General features: G+C 46.5%; 3 protein-coding genes across 3 annotated transcripts; 2 read left to right on the top strand and 1 right to left on the bottom strand.

Annotated features, from left to right (window-relative positions):
* Positions 1-34: 34 nt before the first annotated feature.
* On the top strand, positions 35-1480 carry NDUFB10 (NADH:ubiquinone oxidoreductase subunit B10; the record flags this gene model as incomplete). Its single annotated transcript, XM_079543144.1, has 4 exons — positions 35-182; positions 374-512; positions 806-945; positions 1283-1480. 4 exons carry the CDS (start codon positions 35-37, stop codon positions 1381-1383), a joined length of 528 nt encoding a protein of 175 aa, XP_079399270.1. The 3' UTR covers positions 1384-1480.
* Positions 1481-1948: 468 nt separating this feature from the next.
* Positions 1949-4270, bottom strand: RPS2 (ribosomal protein S2; the record flags this gene model as incomplete). The annotated part of the gene is made up of 7 exons (XM_079542755.1): positions 1949-2064; positions 2299-2390; positions 2704-2863; positions 2944-3117; positions 3635-3742; positions 3906-3995; positions 4115-4270. 7 exons carry the CDS (start codon positions 4268-4270, stop codon positions 1984-1986), a joined length of 861 nt encoding a protein of 286 aa, XP_079398881.1. The 3' UTR covers positions 1949-1983.
* Positions 4271-5585: 1315 nt separating this feature from the next.
* Positions 5586-15331, top strand: TBL3 (transducin beta like 3; the record flags this gene model as incomplete). The annotated part of the gene is made up of 22 exons (XM_079543154.1): positions 5586-5626; positions 5743-5794; positions 5903-5998; positions 6240-6287; positions 6858-6999; positions 7438-7522; positions 7693-7863; positions 8091-8166; positions 8633-8729; positions 9031-9236; positions 9585-9726; positions 10242-10300; positions 10582-10685; positions 11346-11496; positions 11632-11862; positions 12082-12152; positions 12795-12951; positions 13374-13432; positions 13900-14003; positions 14320-14391; positions 14531-14689; positions 15219-15331. The coding sequence occupies 22 exons, from the start codon at positions 5586-5588 to the stop codon at positions 15329-15331; spliced, it is 2436 nt and encodes an 811-aa protein (XP_079399280.1).
* Between the last annotated feature and the right edge of the window lie 4850 nt (positions 15332-20181).

The following is a 20181-nucleotide window of genomic DNA, read 5'->3' as shown; positions in this document are numbered from 1 at the left end:
TCGTCCCCGCCGTCCTCCCAGCTCCGCCGCCGCCATGCCGGACGATCCGGACCCGGAGGTGTATAAAGTGCCGCCGAGCCGTACTCCGGTCTCGGAGAGCACCTCAGCTCTGCCCAATCCGGTCACTCTCATCCAGACTGCGTTCAACTATATCATCGATGCGCCCGTTACCTTCGTACGAGGTACAGACCGGTCACCGGGCTGAGCGCGGCCTTCCCGCTGCCGTCGGAAGGGCAGCGATGCGGTGTGGGGACGGGGACACGGGACGGACACGGGGACACGGGGACAGGCAGTGCACGCAGCGGTGGTGGCACAGACGGACGCACCGACACACCGGGCTGTGAGGTGCCTGACTGTGCCGCTGCTGTTGCAGAGTGGATCGAGCGCCAGCAAGCCAAGAACAAGTCCTATTACTACCACCAGAAGTTTCGCCGCGTGCCCGACCTGAGCGAGTGCCTGGAGGGGGATTACCTCTGCTTCTACGAGGCTGAAGCGCAGTGGAGGAGGGACAGGTACGGCTGGCACAGGGCTGCCCCCAGCGGGGGGGGGTCACAGCGCTCCCGCTCTTCTCGGTCGGCTGTGGGAGTCGTGGGGGTCGCATTGGAATCGCATGGATTTTGGGGTGTTGAATGGTTACCTAAGCCACTGTGTCTAGCCCCTTACAGAACACTGGTGGTTGCAGTTATTCTGTCCCCTGGAGCCTGCTTAGCTGGGCAGGCTAGCATTAGTGTCATCCTGGTTTCTGCAGTTCTGCTCTTCTGTAGTCCATGTGTTGCAGTTGCACTCCTACTCATCTCCCACACAGGTTGGTGGATCAGCAGATTGTGGAGATAGTCCGGGAAAGGCTCGGAGCATGCAAGCACAGAGAAGGACCAAGCCATTTTCAGAATTGTGCCAAGGAGGCAAAGCAGCTTGCAGAGGTTACCAAAGCCTACCAAGACAGATGTGAGTACTGCAGCCTTTACATCTGCCATAGCTGTAACAGCATACAGGGAAAGGAAGGTTCAAAAGATCTTTTCTTTGCATTAAAACTCCCTCTTGGAAAATGCTGCAGATCTGAGCTCAGTGTTCAGATGTGCCAGACCCACTGGGCCTGGGCAGTGACACTTCAATAAGCACAGCACAGCTGACACTCCTACAGTATCAAAGTTGTGTGCATTTCTCTCTCAGCACTGCAGCTTGCACCTGTCCTAAGCACCACACTTCACCTGGGTCAGACCTGGTTGCTCCTAGCTGCTGAGGGCTACTCTTCAGACATTCACATTATTACCTTTCCTTTTAGATGGTGATCTTGGTGTCCACGGAAATGCCAGAACGTGTCTGATGAAGCAGAAGCACAGGATGATAGAAGAAATGAAGGCACAAGAAAATGCATCTCAGTAAATCTGGATACAGAATAATTAGCACGTCTGTCAGTGGTGCTTTTATCAATCCTGTGTTGCATCTGTGAACTGTGATGCTCTACAATAAACTTGCAAACCCAAACATCTGCCATGCCATTAGCATAGACTCATTCTTTGAAGAGGTGTGCAAAAACTTACAATTCTTCCTTTTTGAGATCTGTTTCAGTTGGTTGCTACCACTCTCTAAATGAAGTCAGCTCCACGTACCCACCCCAGCTGTGGTACCCCAGGGTGTCCCTGCTGGATTTCTCTATTACCATTAATCTACAAACCATTAATTCTGCTCTACCCAACCATGGTAGGGAGCACCCTCAGAGTAAACACAATGTGAAAATACAGTATAAGGGAATATTATTTTCCCCTCTCTTTGGTTACAAACCCCACTCAGGATTAATGTATGATTAACAAGGGTTAGTGTAAAACATTCTGTTCCACCCAACAAATGTTCAGGCTGTAGCCCACAAACTTGAGCCTACTCAGATCCCAAGCACAGACTTAATCCATCTGCCCAATACACAAAGCATCCAATCAAACCAACTTCTTGTCCACTGACCACTTTATTGCCTTGTACAAAAACCACTTAAGTAGTTGCCACAGCAGCTGCCTGGGTTCTCTGCACTGAGACTCTGGTGTGGGTCTTAGCCAGATGATCAGTGAACTCCTGGATAAAAACAAAAAAATAGCATTTAGTTTCTGTAAACCACTGTGGTGCCTTCTCAGCATTGTAACTTTTCAACAAGCTGTGTACACTGGGGTGGGATTTTCAGTTAAGTTCTGTTACTTAATATTTCACTTATTTCTTTCTTATTGAACCATGAAATACTATTTAAGTACAAACTTATCAGACTATCGGGACAATGTGAGCTGGGAACTGAAGGAAGCGTTGCATGTGTACCTGGTAAGGAGACTTGGTGAAAACAGTCTCTTTCCAGAGGTCAGGAGTCAAGTAACTGTATGTCTTGGAGATGGCATCGAAGGTGGCCTTAGCTATAGAAAGAAGTTAAATATTGCACATCACTGTTACAGAAATGAACGCCTGTACCCATTTACACATCTCCAGAAGTGTAGAATTTCAGAGGAAACAGAGAGACCATAACAAGATCTCTCTGTTATACTCTTAAAATTCAGTTTCCTTTCTCTCTCCATTTACGACAATTACACTACTTCAAACAAGTGCAACCGCGCAGATTGGGAGATTGGGAGCTTTCCATTTGCCATGGACTTAACAACACCGCAGCACTATTTTCCCTTCCAGTAAAACAACACATGCATAACTACAATGCAATAACCTCACACTTACCAAAGTTGCCAAGTGTGGCAGTACAGCCCCGGGCTGAGGTATAACAGTCATCAATTCCAGCCATCATCAGCAGCTTCTTGGGAACAGGGGCAGACACGATGCCTGTACCACGAGGCGCCGGGATCAGACGCACCAGGACAGATCCGCACCGCCCAGTAACCTATGAGCACAGCAGGTTCCAGCTTCCACAGCACACACCACGGCGTGACTCACAGGCAATGCACAGCAGGTTGTTCTTACCTTGCAAGGCACGGTGTGAGGCTTGCCGATCTTGTTCCCCCAGTAGCCTCGTCTCACTGGTACGATGGATAATTTAGCCAAAATGATTGCCCCACGAATCGCAGTGGCGACTTCTTTAGAGCATTTAACACCAAGACCAACATGGCCGTTGTAGTCTCCAATGGCAACAAAAGCCTAAAATTGAAGGAAAGCTTTCAGCCAAGGCTTTGTCATGCAGGAACACTCTCTCAGCAGAACATAATACAGCAGGATGTCACCACAGATAACCAGAAGCATATGATCACAGCTACAGTACACTACAATTAAGCAGTTGTTAAAGCAGCTCCTATAACTTATAAAGTTATGAAGCTTAGTAAGGTGCTGCACGGGCTGCCAGAGAGGTTGTGGATGCCCCATCCCAGGAGGTGTTCAAGGCCAGGCTGGATGGGGCCCTGGGCAGCCTGGTGTATTATTAAATGTGGAGGTTAGTGGCCACTGTTGCAGAAGAGAATTGGAGCTTGATGATACTTGAGGTCCCTTCCAACCCGGGTCATTCTGTGATTCATTATGTCTGAGAAGCGCACTTCTCCCCTTACAGTTTTGCCTTCCAGATCAAGAGTAACAAAAGAAAACTGGGTTTTAGATTTCTGATGCAGCCACGACTATCACAATCCGAATAATGTTCAAGAAAAAAATCCTCAGAAGAGATTACCTTAAACCTGGTACGCTGACCAGCACGCGTCTGTTTCTGGACAGGCATGATCTTCAACACCTCATCTTTCAGAGAAGACCCCAGGAAGAAATCAATGATCTCTGACTCCTACAAGATTCAGCCATTTAATCACACTTCTAAGCTGCAATCTCCACACAAAACAAAACACACAAATCTCACTGCTCTTCTCTGCAAATGAGTCCAGAGTCAACTAAATAATAACACGGCTTAACTTGAGTGTTCTAAATAACAAAAACCCACAGAACCTCACCTTGATCGGAAGAGAGAAGAGGTAGATCTCCTCCAGAGACTTGATCTTCATATCCTTGACCAGGCGACCAAGTTTGGTGACAGGAATCCACTAAGGAAGAAACAAGTAAATGACAATGGACTTGCAGCATCTTCTAGAGGAATAGGGACTACAGACAACACCACGGGTCAGCCCGACATAACGCTCCCCACCCTGCAGGCTCCACTCACTTCCTTATCCTCTGCTTTGCCTCCACGGGCCCCGCGGCCTCTCCCTCGGCCCCTACCACGGCCGCGCCCGCGGCCCCGCAGCCCGGTCCCGAAGCCGCCGCGGAAGCCTCCTCGGGCGGCTCCTGCCCCTCCTGCAGCACCGGCGTCGTCCGCCATTTGCTATACAAAAAGAGAGGTACATTAGCCAAAACACCGCCACCATCAACTAGAAATAACTACACAACGCGACCACAAAGCCCGGCCGGGACCCATCCGGCGAGACACGGCCGGCCCCACACCGCAGGCGGCTCGGATGGGCGCGGATAGAGCGGAGGTCTCAAACGGCCGCCACCCTACAGCCATCAGCACTTACGTGTTCGTAGAGTAGAAGGCCGCCACTCGCCGCGGTCCGTTATTTATACTCAGAAAGTTCTCGCGAGAACACCTCTGTGTAGTGCCAACCCGGCGCGCTGAATTCGTAATACACTACAGCGCGGAGGGGGCGCTAACCGCTTAATTATACAGGGTGCGGGGCGGGAGGGCCAACTGGAAGCATGCGCCACCTCTACGCATGCGTAGTCTCATGGTATAAAGGCGCGCACACGTGGGACTGCGGTCTGATTAAGTGAGGAGGTAGGTGAACTGGGGTTCTTTGGGTGGGGTGGGCGGGTTTGGTTCGTTTGCTTCTTCGTTTTTCTTCTCTTAGTTGTGTTTAGAGATTTTAAGCCTTTGCTGGAGTTGTGTTTGCGTTATAAGCTGTGCTGGTAGGAGGTGGGTACAGAAAGAAGACTGTTGATGTGAGGGCTGGGAAGCAGCGTTTGGCACAGTCTGAAAATCACCTGCGGTCTCCTGTGGCCTCCGGTGAGATAACCGTGCCGACAGCATAGGGAACATCAAAGCTTATTGCCCACAGTGACGATGTGTGGGGAGTGAAACCCATGTTCCCATAATTTCAGTGAGGGGCCCTGGCGGTGGCTGAGCGTGAGGGCGGTGTGTGAGTGCCATGCGTTTCCCCGCAGGTATAACAGCCCGGCTAGGATCCTTCATGTGAAGATAAGACAAAAAGTGTCTTCGTGAGAAGGGCGGAGGATTTACAGTTGGAATACTTCAAAGCTCTGCAGAACGGTTATAAAAGAATGATCATATGAATGGAGCTGAGTTCTTTCAATAAAAATTTACTTAAACACTCGAGTCCTGCTACTTGTATTTTTGTACAGCAAACTCTGGGGTTTGAAGGGTGTGGGTGTAGTGCTGGAACATAACTCGAACGAGTGGGAAGCCGTTCCCAGCCGCCTTCCGTTCCATAACGGCAGCGGTTTGTTCAGACGGAAGCGGCTCCGCGCCCTGCGCTTCCTTCTCCCACGTGACGCGCAGAGAGGGTGCTTCCTGTGTTGGTTGTACGTTATTCACATGCGCCGGAAATCCAACTCCCGCAGCCGGAAGTCCCGCCCTCGAAACCCGGAAGCGGCCTGCACGTGGGTTGCAGGGTGTCATGGCCACGGCGGCGGGCAGCGCGGTGCGCTTCAAGAGCAAGTGAGCGGGGCTGGGGCTGGGCTGTGCGGCCGTAAGGTTCGCCTCCGGGAGCGGCCGAGCTGCGCTGTCTTCGCTTTAACATTCTGTCCATGCGTTTCCCTTTCTTCTTCTCTCAGTTATGCTGTGTCGAGGAAAATCGAGCCGTTCTACAAAGGAGGGCGAGTGCAGGTAGTGGTCGCCTACGGCTGTTGTCTCTAGAAGGGGCAGGGGAGCGCCCTGCTCCCTGCTGGGCCGCCCCTACTGCCTACTCTCAGCTCTCCATCCTCTATTTTCTAGGTAAGCCGGGATGGAAAGTTCATGTTCTGCCCCTGTGGGACCAAGTTGAACGTGATCGATGTCGAGACGGGAGCTCTGCTGCACAGCCTTGAGCAGGTGAGGGAACACTGAAGCGTTTCCCGCGGCTCTCAGGCCTTGTAACTGATGTGTTTTGAAGCTTTTGGGAGTGGGAATAGAGGGGTCTGGAAAATGCAACCCTGGCTGATGTTTGCATTGTTCATCACTGTGTGCGTGGTGCTGGGTATGCTTGGGTCAGTAGAAGCTGTGGCAAAGGAAGGCTTGAGAGCACTCTAAAGCAGTGCACGGGTGATTAACTGTGTTTTTATCGCTTTTCAAGGACGACCAAGAGGACATCACTTCATTTGTTCTCAGCCCTGATGATGAGGTATGTGTATGGCTGTGTTTGCTGTGGTTTTTTCTTTCCTGGGCCTCCTGATAAGTCCAGTGAAGTCTGAGGAGTGTTCTGCCATGAATGTCCGTGGGGAACTCTTTGAAGTCTGTTATCTCTTCTGGGTTCAAGTCAGATGTAGGAATTACTGTTGATTTTTTTTTTTACTGTAATTAGCTACAAAGATGCATCCAGGGACAGGAATACTTTTTACTCTATTCTGTATATATGCAGAAACTCTATTAGTTGATGTTTCATTTAAATCCTGATTTTTTTCTAGCTGCTTTCCAGCATCCGTGCATATGCTGAAGCACTGCAGGTCAGAGCTTCTGGGAGAGGTTTCCTGTTGTTTCTGATATTTGTCTCTCAGTTTTGAGGAGGTCTTTGTGAACGCTTGTTATGCGTTCAGTGCGTTTCCTAATACGTTTTGGAACAAGTATTAGTCTTATGAGTGAACGTTGAGATACTGAAGTTCAAGAACATCATAGCAATGGATATTTTGTTGTTTGTGTATTGTCACTGATGGAAGTGGCTGATTTTGCTTTCCTTTGCCTTGCTTTTCTATAGATTCTTGTGACAGGAAGCCGAGCCCTGCTGCTGAAGCAGTGGAATTGGCGAGAGAACAAGTGTGTGCGCACGTGGAAGGCAGTGCACATAGCACCAGTGGCTACCATGGTCTTTGACTCTACTTCAACACTGTTAGCCACAGGTACGATCCTATTTCAGCCTGACTTAATGCAGCATGAGGTGGTGAGCTCTCTGTTACGTACATCATCATAAGAGGCTTTATATATATGTAAAGTGTCTGATTGAGAGAGTTCTTCCAGTATTCTAAAATATTTTTAGTAAAGTGCTGGTAAATATCAGGGATTTATGAGACAGCGTGGCATAGTTAATCTCAATGTGCAGTTAAGGCTCCTTGAAGATGGAAGACAAGCATGAACTCTAATGTGTCAGTTGCACTTGAAGTTTATTTTCTGTGGACAGTCAGATTTTATAAGTGTGAAGTACTCATGAACTTCTCTTGGTGTGGATGGCTGTTCCTGGATTCATTTTTCTTTCTGCTGCCTTTGTTACTCATTAAGTTTTACAGCTGTTGCAGTGTTGGACCTCCTTTCTTCATTCTGGCATGCTCTTCTTTTCTAAGGTGGCTGTGACAGCACCATTAAGATCTGGGATATGGTCAAGCAGTATTGCACACACAACCTGAAAGGATCTTCAGGAGTTGTACAGTAAGGATGAGCCCTGTTTTTCAGTCGCTTAATGTGATGCCTGCATGCTGGGATTGATGTGAATTGTCAAATTCTTTGTGTGCAATGCATTTCTATTTATATATTGGTCTAATGCAAAGAAGGTGCCAGGCAGCTTATTCCTACTCCATTCAAGTGTTTCTCCTCTCTAGCCTCGTTGAGTTCCACCCTGATATCTCCCGTCTGCAACTCTTCTCCTCTTCAATGGACTACAAAATCAGGATTTGGGATCTGAATTCCAGCAAGTGTGTGGCTGTGCTGGATGGCCACTTCAGTGCTGTTACCTCCCTGGCATTCACTGCAGATGGAAACACATTCATTAGGTAAAAAAAGCTTAGCTTTTCATTAACTCTGGCTCTTGGCAGAGATTGGATGCTTGAGTGAAGTTCGGGTGGGGTAGATTGTCCTGTGGGGGTAAGAACTGCTAGAAGTATTCAGTCTCAGCTTGACAATGCATTGTGGACTTCTTCAGAGAAATGTTGAACCCACAACTCCAAATTTGAGTTCAGAGATTGAGTTGAATGTTTTTTAATGCTGATTTATCTTGTAGTTCTGGCCGTGATAAAATCTGCATGGTGTGGAACCTGAAGACCAGAGAAAGTAAACGAACTGTCCCTATCTATGAGGTGAAATTGCATTTCTTTTATTCCTTTGAGATTCTCTGCTGTCTTTGTAGGTTTATGTGTATAATGTATGGGTTCCTACATGTGTGTAAATAAAATGTGGGTTTTTGTATATTGTGATGTGACACTACTCTGTCTGTATTTTCCCAATGCCTTAAAACTCTGTCTGAAGCTGTTTGTTATCTCTGTACTTGCTTGATGTAGTTGTGCCTGGGCAATTTGTAGAAGTGTATGCCACCTATGCCCTACTTCTGGAGAAGGAAGGAGGGACAGTTGCTAGAAAACTTTCTTCTTGCTTTGTGTCTGCCAGCCTTTCCTAGGCACCTGTGTAGTGTAGTCTGGGGCATTGAAGCATGGTTTGTGTGCTTTTGGCACTAATGAGCTGTTAACACAAGCAAAGTGCTATTGCTTGCTGCAACAGGACTCTAACCCTTTGTGCTAAGCTGGTGTTTGGCCAACTCCTTTGTAGAGCGTGGAAGCTGCCATCTTGCTGCCTGAACGAGGAGATTTCTCTCAGCTGGGTGTGAAGAAACAAGGGCTGCATTTTCTCACGGCTGGCAGCAAAGGTGAGCATCCTGTTGTGTTGCTGCTGGAGTTAGAGGCTAAGGAAGAACTGTGCTTAAGGTGCTACGTTGCTGTTGTTCCTGGGATACGTGGTTTGTGTGGCAGAAGTGTTGGGCTGAACTCTTGGGGGATGGAGAGCAAAGCCTTCTCCTGATTTCCTTCAGTGATAGCAGATGAGGAGGAATTATCAGGCCTTAAGGCTGTGTGGCTTTTACTTGTACACAGTGCCAAGGTTTGTTCTATATTCCTTGTACAATCACTGTCTACAACAGTGGCTCTGATACAATCTATATTATTTGCTAGGGGTCCTGAAAATCTGGGAAGTTGCTACAGCTGCTTGTGTGTACACCCAGCCTGTGCCCTTTGAGCCTGTGGAGTCAGAGGAGGAGGCCAGTGAGCACAGCCTGACCCACTGCATGCTTGTGCCTGAGAGAAATGAGATAGTTACAGTGTCTGTGGAGCACAACATTGTTTTATATGATGCTCAAACTCTTCAGCTCAGGAAGCAGGTAACAACCCTCAGCCTTTCTTTTCCTTTTATCGGTATTTTAGGCTCAGCTTTGCTTCTAGTGAAAAGTCTGTTCTTGAAATAACAAGCTTTGTTGTTGAAAGCTTGTTCCTGAACTTTTCCTTGGTTACAAGCCAGGAAGCCAGATCCACTGTTGGAGTCGGAGGGATATTGCACAAATAATACTGAATGGAAAGCAGAACAGCCTCAGACAAAAATCCCTTCTGTATTCCAGCTTATGTCTAATAAGATCAGAATTAAGTGAAAGAAAATGGGAATGCAGCCTCCCTGAGAATGGTGCCATTTGGTGCTTCACCCTGTTTGACTTTTTCTGTTTTGCCATCCTCAGCTTGCAGGTTACAACGATGAGGTTCTGGATGTGAAGTTCCTCGGGCCTGGTGATTCTCACATTGTTGTGGCTACCAACAGCCCTCAACTGAAAGTGTTTGAACTGTCAACATCACACTGCCAGATCCTCTATGGCCACTCAGGTGTGTGTGAGTGTGTGTGGTCAGCTCTGCTGGAGATGGGTGGAAGATGTGGAAGCAGTTCTTTATCCCGCTTTTCTCACAACTTTTATGTGGGGACTGGAGTCACTGGGCTCTGTCTGGAGTAGCATCACAACTGATTTTGGTGGTTTGTTTGGTTGTTTTTTTGGGGGGATTTTGTGGGGTATTTTTCTGTACGCTCCTGACTTCGCAAATGCTGCTTTATCTTTATCCAGGTCTGTCAGTTCAGTCTTTCTCACTAACTGAAATCAGTTCAGTTTGGAGTTGAGGGTGTAGGTATGGGAGTGCTTGTTCTGATTGCTGTTTTGTGACTGCGGTGACAGACCTGCACCAATGCCATATGCCAGCTGTTACTTCATAAGGAGTACAGATATGTTCCTGAGTCTCTCAAACCCGGCCCTAATCACTGAGCTGTGGACTTCATACTAATTAATACATTTCTGTTGTCTGATTTCAGTATTCCTTTGCATCCAGCTGTTTTTTCTTCCTCTGTTTAGAAACAATTCTTGCTTTGGATGTCTTCAGGAAAGGCCTGATGTTTGTAAGCTGTGCTAAGGTGCGTAGGCATTCTTCATTGAATGAAACTGTTCATTGCTGTTGATCTTTGTGGATAGAGTTGTTATATTCCAGTATGGCAGAAAGGGCTTTTGTTAAGATGGCAGTTATGACTGCTACATCCCTAAAATACAAGAGTCTTCCATTATGCCTTTTAAACGTTGCTCCCTTGCTCTGATGAAAGCAGGCAAAGATACAGGCTTAAAAGCCACTGAATAGCCAGGCTTACAGATGTAGTAAATGTGTGGAAGTCTGATCACTGTCTGTTCTTTGCCATTACAGGACAAAAGCATTCGAGTGTGGCGGATGAATAAAGATGGCAGGGTGGTCTGTGTGGCCCAAGGGTTGGGTCATGCTCATGGGGTAGGCGCTGTCTCTTGCTCAAGGTAATAAAAGTCAAACAAAGTTTTACCTTTGCAGGCATGAGTCATGGCTGCTGCACTGGTCCTCAGTGAATGTTTTAGTGAATGTCTGCTTGTGAATAACATTGTTTGTCGTGTTTGAATCCAGCTCGTCAGGGTGCTCTGAATTGAAGGGAGAATGTTTGTGGTTTTCTTTCTTGAATGCACATTTGTCTATAAGCTGTGAAGCTTGCATTTCTTTGTCAGTCTACCCTCTGTTTGGCTTAAAGAGCAGCAGCTGCTTAATTTGCCAGATAATCCTCAAGTAATTTGGAGAGACTGACTGGAGAATGGAGGGAGTGTTCCTATGAAGGTGCTTGCTTAAATTGTGTATCTGTTTATCAGCTCTTCTACTTTGTGCTGCCTAGCAGTCTGGAGGCCTAGCTTGTTCAAAAGTTGCCACATACCATAGTGTGCAAACGAAGAAAGCTAGCAGTGTTTTGGCTAACGGCTGAATGGACGGAGGTTATCCCAGGGGCTTAAGTAAGATGAAAGACAACTTTCAAAAGCACTCATGCTCTGTTTAATGTCACAGCAGAGTGACTGTGTGGATTCCGATTGAGGACAAGGCCTTTTCTCAGTGCGGTGAAAACCACTGTTCTGCTTTCTTATGCTTGGCGTGCTTTTTTTCCTCTCTTCTTTCAGGTTGAAAGAAAGCTTTATAGTGACCAGCAGCCAGGACTGCACAATAAAAGTGTGGAATATCCCAGAGTCTCTCACTTCCAAAGCAAAAGCAGCCTTGATCTCCAGTCCAGAAACCCTTCATGCGCAAGTGACTGAGAGAGGTCATGACAAGGTGAAGTTCCACCTGATGCGAGAGCATATTTTTAGTATTTAAATGCTCTCCTGTTTTATACCCTGCAATTCCTGGCTCTCTGACAGCAAAAGCAGATTTAAACTGCTTTGCTCTCTGTTTCTGTGACTTTTGCAGGACATAAACAGCGTGGCAGTTTCTCCAAACGACAAGCTCATTGCCACGGGCTCACAGGACCGGCTGGCCAAGCTGTGGTCCTGTTCTGATTGCTCTTTGCTGGGTGTCTTCACTGGACATAAGCGTGGAATCTGGTGTGTGCAGTTCTCTCCAGTGGATCAGATTTTGGCCACCTCTTCAGCAGATGGAACCCTAAAGCTTTGGGGTCTTCAGGACTTCAGTTGTTTGAAGGTAATGACAGCTCAGATTGTTCCTTGCTCTAGGCAACTCTCACATGCTACACTGATTTATTTTATATATACATATGTATATATATATACACACACACACACATTTTTTTAAATTTACCTATCTGGGCTTTGGTAGTAAACATTATTCCCTTGAAAGAGGATCTTCTTTGAAAGCCTGGCAACAGCTGTAATACTCTGAAGCTTCTTTCTTGTTTTCCAGACCTTTGAAGGTCATGAGGCCTCTGTACTGAAAATCATTTTTGTAAGCCGAGGAACACAGCTGCTCAGTGGGTAAGTGCCTACACAAGAAGCCAGAATTATTCAGAAAACATAGCTGGTCTGAGCAGCAAGACTGTGCAGTGGATTTAGTTTTAGAGAGACTGATAGGAGAGGTGCCATCTTTATGTCATGTGGCAGAGATGTGTCTTGTTTTCCTCTCCAGTTACACTATGTTTCCAGTTAGCTCCTCTGTTGTTGCTGGGTTAGTGAAATACACCACAGGGCAGAGCTCAGGATGCATTTCACCTTACTGCTTTTGGTGATGCAAGAGCAGCCAGGGCTAAACTCTTTCTGTTAGCTGCAGAAGGTTTGTTCTCCAGCTAGAAGCAGGAAAGAATGCAGTTTATCTCCTGAATTGCCCTTTCTTACAGAAAGGCTGAAATGTAACAGACCAGAAACGCCAGGAGAGCATATGAAGAAGTGTAGATAGTAGGGCATTCCAAGATGGCATCATCCCAGGGGATGCCAGTACTACCAGGAACAAGTTGAAATTCTTTAGATCTCTCAAGATGTTTGGTTAATTCTGCTCATATTTGGTAGGTGCTGGAATGAGTTTATTCAGTATTTTGGGTGGGGTAGAGCAAGAATGGTCTATCCAGTGATTTCCTGAGATTGTGTTTTTGTTTTTTTTTGTTTTTTTTCTTCTTCCAAAAGTGGTTCTGATGGTCTCTTAAAACTCTGGACAATTAAAACAAATGAGTGTGTAAAAACATTAGATGGCCATGAAGATAAAATCTGGGGTCTTCACTCTAACAAGCAAGATGACATGGTTGTGACAGCATCCAGCGACTCCTCCATCACACTGTGGAAGGTACAGTGCAGGGTCTTTGTGTCTCTTTTCTGGGTTACTGATCAGAATGCATGTGCAGCGTTCAGTATCTCAGTGATTTCTTCCTCACTGTTCCAGCGTGATACATGTTGTCCTCATTTTATGCACCTTGCAATTACATCAGTAAGACGTATCTTGGATATTTTTTATTTCGTTTGGTTTGGGGTTTTTTTGACCACGTTGAATTTCTCCAGTTGATGCTTTAAAAGGAACAGGAGTTGGTCTTTAAGTGGCCTTCCCTGCACTGGTCTTCTACAGAGAGCTTGGAGGGAATTGAGTTATTGGATTTAACATGTAAACGACTTGACCTGGAGATCTTGCTGCAGAAAATGATTTTCTCATCACTTAGTGGCTTTCACCTGAATTAGAACAAGGTATGACAAAGTTATATTCTGGTTTTATAGGATGTCACTGAAATTGAACAGGAGGAGGCACAAGCTAAACGGGAGGAGCAGATTATGAAGTAAGTTGACTGTGGGTAGTAGTGGGCCATGAAAGGTGCCTTATGTCTGGTTAAACTCTCCACACTTAGAGCCATTGAACTCCCCCTGATTTGAAGGCTGTCCTGTAGAGGTTTAGATGCTGCCGTGGCACCAGAGGCTTTTCTGCTTCATAGAAGTTTAATTGCTGCAAATCCTTGCTATAATATTGTCAGCTTGATAATGGATTGGTGCTCCTAAGATAAAGCATGTCAAACCCCTGAAACCTGCTTTCATTTTGTCCCGCTTCAGCCAGCATTGAGTAATTCAAGAATCCCTTGAACATGCCTAGGGTATAATTACCTCCACAGTGAGGGCACTGAACCATTCAGTGGCATGCACTGTTCACTGCATGGCATTCAACCTCTGCACACCATTACTGCCAAATCAGCTACTTTCTGTACTGAATGCCAAATACTTGTCTCATACTCCTGACTGCTTTGTTTTCCAGAGAACAAGAGCTTTCTAACCTGCTTCATGAGAAAAGGTTCCTCAAAGCATTAGGTTTGGCAATCTCTCTGGATCGTCCGCACACGGTGCTGATGGTCGTTAAGGGTGAGTTCACACCGTACTCTGAAGGTTTTTTTTCTGCTCTCTCTGCTTTCCATCTCTTCCAGATAGACGCTGACTGAAGTCAGACACAGGCTACAGTTTGAAGGTTTTAATAAACTGAAGTTAAAGTAAATTGTTAAAGTCAAATTATCTGAAAGCCTCTATTTTACCCTTTTCCAATAACTCCTAAAGGTTTGGAACTGTCACAAGGGATGGTATTTTTTACAGAATCTGCAGTGTAGGAGGGAGGCATGGGTCTTGTTCTTGAAATATTTTTGTATTTTTTTAATTTCCCTAATCCTTAATTTCCTCTTTTTAGCCATCCTCAAGGAGAGCGATGGGCGAAAGCGCCTGGAAGAGAACATTGCTCGGTTGCGGAAGGATCAGAAAGGTTTGTTACTGCGTGGTTTCAGAGCTAAAACCTTTCAGATTTGGGGCTTATTTTCTGAAGTGAAATTAAAGCTGATCTCTGAGACAAGAGAGATGTTTTTTTTGCCCAACCAATGTGCACAGATGTCCTTCTTCCCTAGAGGCGGTGTTAACATTCTTGGTGACATGGAATACGAACTCTCGAAACTGCCATGAGGCTCAAGCTGTCATTGAAACCCTCCTGAAGCATGAAGCACCAGACAACCTCCTGCAGTACTCGGGCATTAAATCTGCTGTGGAGTCCCTGCTGCCTTACACTGGTGAGCGGTGCTGCAGAAACAGTTGGGCAGTGGGCAGGTTAACCCAGCCCAGAGCTGTTGGGAGGTGCCTGCAATGATGTGCTGTGGAAATTGATTGTATCTAATCTCAGCTGCCTTCTGCTTATGTGAGATCTGAACTCTCTTCCTGTATTGTGCTCTGTGTGCACTGAGAGGTTGTGGATCTTCCAACCCTGGAAGGATTCAGGGCCAGGTTGGATGGGGCTTTGAGCAGTCTGGTCTAGGGGAAGGTGTCCCTGCCTGTGGCAGTGCTGTTGGAAGTAGATGAGCTCTGAAGTCCCTTCCAACTCACACCACTCTAAGATCCTGGTGTTGTGTGATGTAGTGCCTTGTGGCCTCTCTTTGTTGGCTTGGACTGAGAGTTTTTCCACAGTTTGTGCCTCTGTGAGGTCTCCTCTCATGTTGTGAATGCTCCATCTGCTCTCTTCTAAACAGAAGAGAGGTGTTCTGTACCCATTTCTGGTAGACTTCTCCCCTTGTGATACCAACCATCAGTTTTCTTTCTTTGCAGAGCGCCACTTTCAGAGGCTGAGCCGCTTGCTGCAGGCCTCCATGTTCGTTGACTTCATGTGGCAAAACATGAAGCTGGCTGACGTGTCACATCAGGAGGATGTGATTTTGTGACTCTTCCCTCACCAGCTGCTGCTTCCTGACAGGAGCCCAAACTGCTTTCCCACCACACAGCACCTGGAATACTTTGTATTTTATAATATCTTTTTTTTTTTAATTAAATTGAATTTCTAAAACAAGACCATTGTTTGGTCTCCTTGGGATTTAATGAAAGGAAGGATTTGTTCCTTTGGGCAAGTTGTGCCTTCCCTTTGTATTTTCACAGCCTGGATTTTAAGGCCTGGGCAATAGGAGTGCTCAGTTCAAAGGAAAGGCAGAATCTGGCTGTGAGTCAGCTGTCTTTACAGGGATTGTAAAGGCTTGGAGTTGGGAGATACTACTGGCCACACTGTATGTATCCTGGTTTAGCTAGGAGGTGTGCAGAGATCAGTGTTGTCCGAGCACTGAATATTCTGTGTACCTGGGCAAAATGTAGGCTGGGCCAAGGCAGGTCTGTCAGCTTTCCTGCCCCAAATGCAGCACTTGACAGACACATGGGTGTGATTTTAATTCTCCAACAAGCAAATCTTTGGAGTACGAAAACTACACAATCCTTAGAGATATTTTTATGTGTTTTATTTCAGAGACAAGTGTATAAAACTTAGAACAATACAAACACCTTGCAAGCTGGCTAAACTGCCTGATTTAAAAAAAAAAAGACAGACATAATGGAAGGCTAACTAAAATTAAAGGCAGCAATCTATATGAATCTATCACTTTTCTAACTCAGTTTTAGCAGATGAATTTAGTATAGGAAGTACTGTAAATTTCAGTTGCTATCAAACCCCCTCTTTAAGTTTTGCTCATCACTGGGAGCTCTGGCTCACACTACCCAGCCAGCAAACAAGCTGTACTACAGCCCTTTTTATCCCTATGCCTGCAGAATGCCATTAAGGCAAGGTAAGAGATGAAATTCCTAGGTACTACCAATGTGTTTTGTTCTCAGCCATTCAGAGTCCAGCCAATTCACACATGCTTTTGTCTGGTCAGTTTTCTGCTACCTGAGTTCATGTTGCCTTAAAGTAAAAAATTAAATAGAACTTAGATCTATTCTAGGGATTCAGGTAAATGCTGTTCACGTGCCTGTAGTTATGGGTTTCACTCCTCTGTTCTCCAGCACTGTCAGGTAGCCACAGTGTGAGGATTTGTGCAAGAAAATTGTGACATTTTGATAAATGGTGGTGTGGGATAAGTATGTGTCTAAGGAAAGGTACTGAGCCCTAAGTGACCTGTGTTAAACAGAAGCTGCTGGATCCTACTGCAGCTCTGCCAGTAACAGTGTGTGCCCTGGTTAAAGCTCCCTGGCCATGGCGTGCATGCTACAGCATTAACCCAGCAAAACCACGTCTGCAAACTCTGAAAGCAGCAGTCCCTGCAATGTGAGGCATGGGGCCCTAGTGAGCACTGGGCAGGGGATGAAGGGGTGGGCAGGCAGCTGACTGCTGCAGGGCACGCTTGGTGACTGTGCTGCATCTCTGGAGGATCTCATGGGCTGAGGGACGCGTGGGCACCTTGGGGGCACCTGTGGGCACCTCTGAATCAGCGAGGGAGTTTAGGTCAGCAGCAGATGGCTCCACAAAGCCTGAGTCATTCCTGTCCTTGTGGGTGAGGCGTGGAGATTTGCTGCTGTGTGTGGCTGAGGTGTGTCCAAGGACCGGGCTTGCTGCCTGCTCCACTGCAGGCAGAGACCTGGACAAGTCCGGCTTCCAGCTCAGCACACTGCTGGGTTCACTACCCGAGCTGAGCGAGGAGCTGTCAGACTCCAGATCTGGAGTGGAGATGACCCTGGGCAGAGATTGTGATCTGTTCCTCAAGGAGCTCACATCTTCGTCACTGCCGTCCCCTGAGGTGCAATCCCTTGCTGTGCTGTCTCGCAGGGGCTGGGGAGCCGGAAAGGAGGAGCAGAGGTTGGGTGTGGAGATGTGGAGCCCACTGCCCATGATAGTCTGCAGCCTGTGGTGGGGGTTCTTGTAGGCCTGGAGGCACATGGAGGGCATGTAGCCTGTGCGCCCGTTGTAACTGAGGAGGAAAGGGGAAAAGAAACACTGAACTGAAGGACTCTTCCAGCTTTGACAACAGGTGGAGGAGCACACGAGGCTTGTGTGCACACAGGGCATCAGGAAGAAGAAAGTATTCATCTCAAACCAGCTTTGGAGAATTCTCCTTACCGTATGAGCCACCAGCCATTGTCGGATCTCCTGACCACCTCCACCACTACGCCTTTGTTCAGAGAGAGCTCGTCTGCTTTCTGCGACTCATAGGCCCGCATGACAAAGTACAGGCTGCCTGGGGGGAGAAGGGAAGGCTGCGTTGTCTTACAGAGGGAAAGTTGGGCAAGAGCTCTGCCAACCTCCTCAGAACCCATTCTGTGAAGGATGAGCAAGGTGTGACCTTGAAACCAGAGTTGCTGCCTCAGCACAGAAGCATACTCACCCTCCTCATCTGAACTCCTGACGTTCTGGATATCCTTGTGAACACTCATCTGTTCCAGGTATGAGGCTGGGAACCAGGCTATCTGCTTGTCTGCATTTTCCACAAGCCACCACCCTGCAGCAAAGAGTAGAACAAAATTTGTAAAGCCAGTAGAAAGCAGAGAGATGATCAATAACACCTCAGGGTAGGGGCACAGGCAGGAGCCATAGGCAGATGTTCCATGGACCAGCTCAGTGCTGGCACTTTGGCAGAGCTCTATCTAGACCAGAGTGCAGCATGCAGATGTGTTGGGCTCTGCAAAGCACGAAAAGCTTTCTGTTGGGAATAAGGTCCTAGGTCTCAGCTCAGACCCATGCATCCCTCGATTAGAAAAGAACAGACCACTTGTTTCCTCCTGTTTAAATCCAGGTAAACACCCTACATGTACCAACGTCACCCATGTGCTTGATGTTACAGCCTTAATGTTTGCCGAGCCTTAAATCAATCTAGAAATCTTTCAGCACGCATCCCTGAAATGGAAGGATCTGAATCAAACCTACCAGTCATGTCCTTCAGTAACACTTCAACAATTTCCTTCTTAGCGACGTTGAAAGTCTTGTTCTTTGTGTCTTTGGTTTCAAAGGTTTCAATGCATCGGTAGCTCTGAGACACCTGAGGGTACGTAATGGAAAGCTGCTGCTGCTGCTGCTGCTGCTGCACCTCTTTCTTCTTTTCCCCTCCAATTTCTGATGGCATGATTACTACACTGAAAAGCAAAGTTTGATGTTGGTTTACTGAAAGCTCCCGTAGAAGGCTGTCAAGTAGTAATTTCAGTAAAATCATGGTTATTCTGTAGACTAAGAGCAGCTTAGATATCAAAACAGTAGAAAATTTGGGTAGAACATCTCTGCTCTTCTGCTCCAAAATGTAACTGGTATTTCTCTGTAACATTTTTACGAAGAGATACACAAACAAAAAATACAAATAGGATTTCACACCTGTCTTCAGGAAAGCAGGGATCGAGGTCTTGTGTTTGTGCCTTGAAAAACTGAATCACATCTTCACCCTGGGAGATTTTAGCATCCACTTTCAGCAGTTCCTGCGAGTAAGTTTCCAGCAATTTCAGTCGCTCCAGGGACCTGCTTATCTTCCCACTCTTCCTCTGTTTCCCATTTATATCTTCAAAATAACAAAAGCAAAGTTGATCCAAGACAATAGCAGACCTGGATCAGAGCAGCTGTGCCTGAGCACAGCACTGCCCCGCTTACTGCACCCCCACCCAAAGCATATGCAGCTGCCTCTGCCTCCTTGTTTTAAATAGCTCCTGATAACATTTTTGCCTATCTAAAATTTGTTGTAGTTCATCTGTAAATGTTACTAAGAGACAGAAGCCAATAAAAGTGTAATACTCATCTACCAAGTGCATTTATACCCAAAACCAGGTGTTTCTACGCTATTGTAAGTCAATGGCAGCTAGTGACTAAGGTCTATGTCATCCACAACAGCTGTTCCCAATGGCTGTGTTGTGTCTGCTGATCCCTCAGTGAGTTTTCCTCCCTACCTTTAAACCTGGGTATGATCCGGTCAGATCTCCTGAGCGATCCACTCTCAATGGGGAATTTTCTCTTCAGTTCTTTCTAAAAGTGAGACAAAGCAGTGAGTAGGGATGCTGATCTCCTTCCTCCTTCCCCAGGATGTGGATGTTATTTCAGGGAGATATTCACTTACATGGAATCTCTTAAATTCTTCAAGTGTCCGGTAGATGAGAATGTTGTTTTGATCTGACCAGGACACGAACATCATATACTTCTGGGAAAATAGAAGAGAAAAGGAATGCATCCTTATCATGATGTTCAATACTGGATGTTTTCAAGCAATGAGCATTTGACGGGATCTGTGATTTAGTTTTTTGTTTGGGCTGCCAGACTGTCACATAAGAGATGAAATTAAAAACTAAACCTACCAAGATATTTCCTTAATTTTAGGGTCCCAAATGAGCATTAAAAACAGAAAGAAAGTCTGAAACAGCAAAAAGGAAAACAGCAGAGTCTCAGATAACCACTTTCTTATGAGCTGGACAATTATAAACAAGTCTAAGGGACCCACGTCCTAAATAATAACACTTTAATAACACTGAAGGTTAATGAGCATGCATACTCCTGAAATAACTAAAAATAAATAACATTTAAGGAAAAAAAACCATATCAGGTTAAAATACCTTTTGCTTTCTGCATTGCATCAAGCCTACAGCCTTCACATCCACTGGGAACCGGCTCATCTTCCCTCACTGCCTGTCCTGCAGCTGGAGGCTGAGCAGGGCACGGCCTCCTGCAGTTTAAATACTGTGGGCTGGAGGGAGGGCACCGGCTCTTTGGGCCACACTCCTTCACTGCTTCCTCCTCCGCCCAGCAGCTTGAGGAAAAACTCTGTCATTTTGCAATTATCGCATGCCT

This window comes from Tetrao urogallus (genome assembly GCF_951394365.1).
Source record: "Tetrao urogallus genome assembly, chromosome: 15".
NCBI lineage: Eukaryota > Metazoa > Chordata > Aves > Galliformes > Phasianidae > Tetrao > Tetrao urogallus.
The sequence above is the reverse complement of the archived record's forward strand: the minus strand, read 5'-3'. Positions and strand labels throughout refer to the sequence as shown.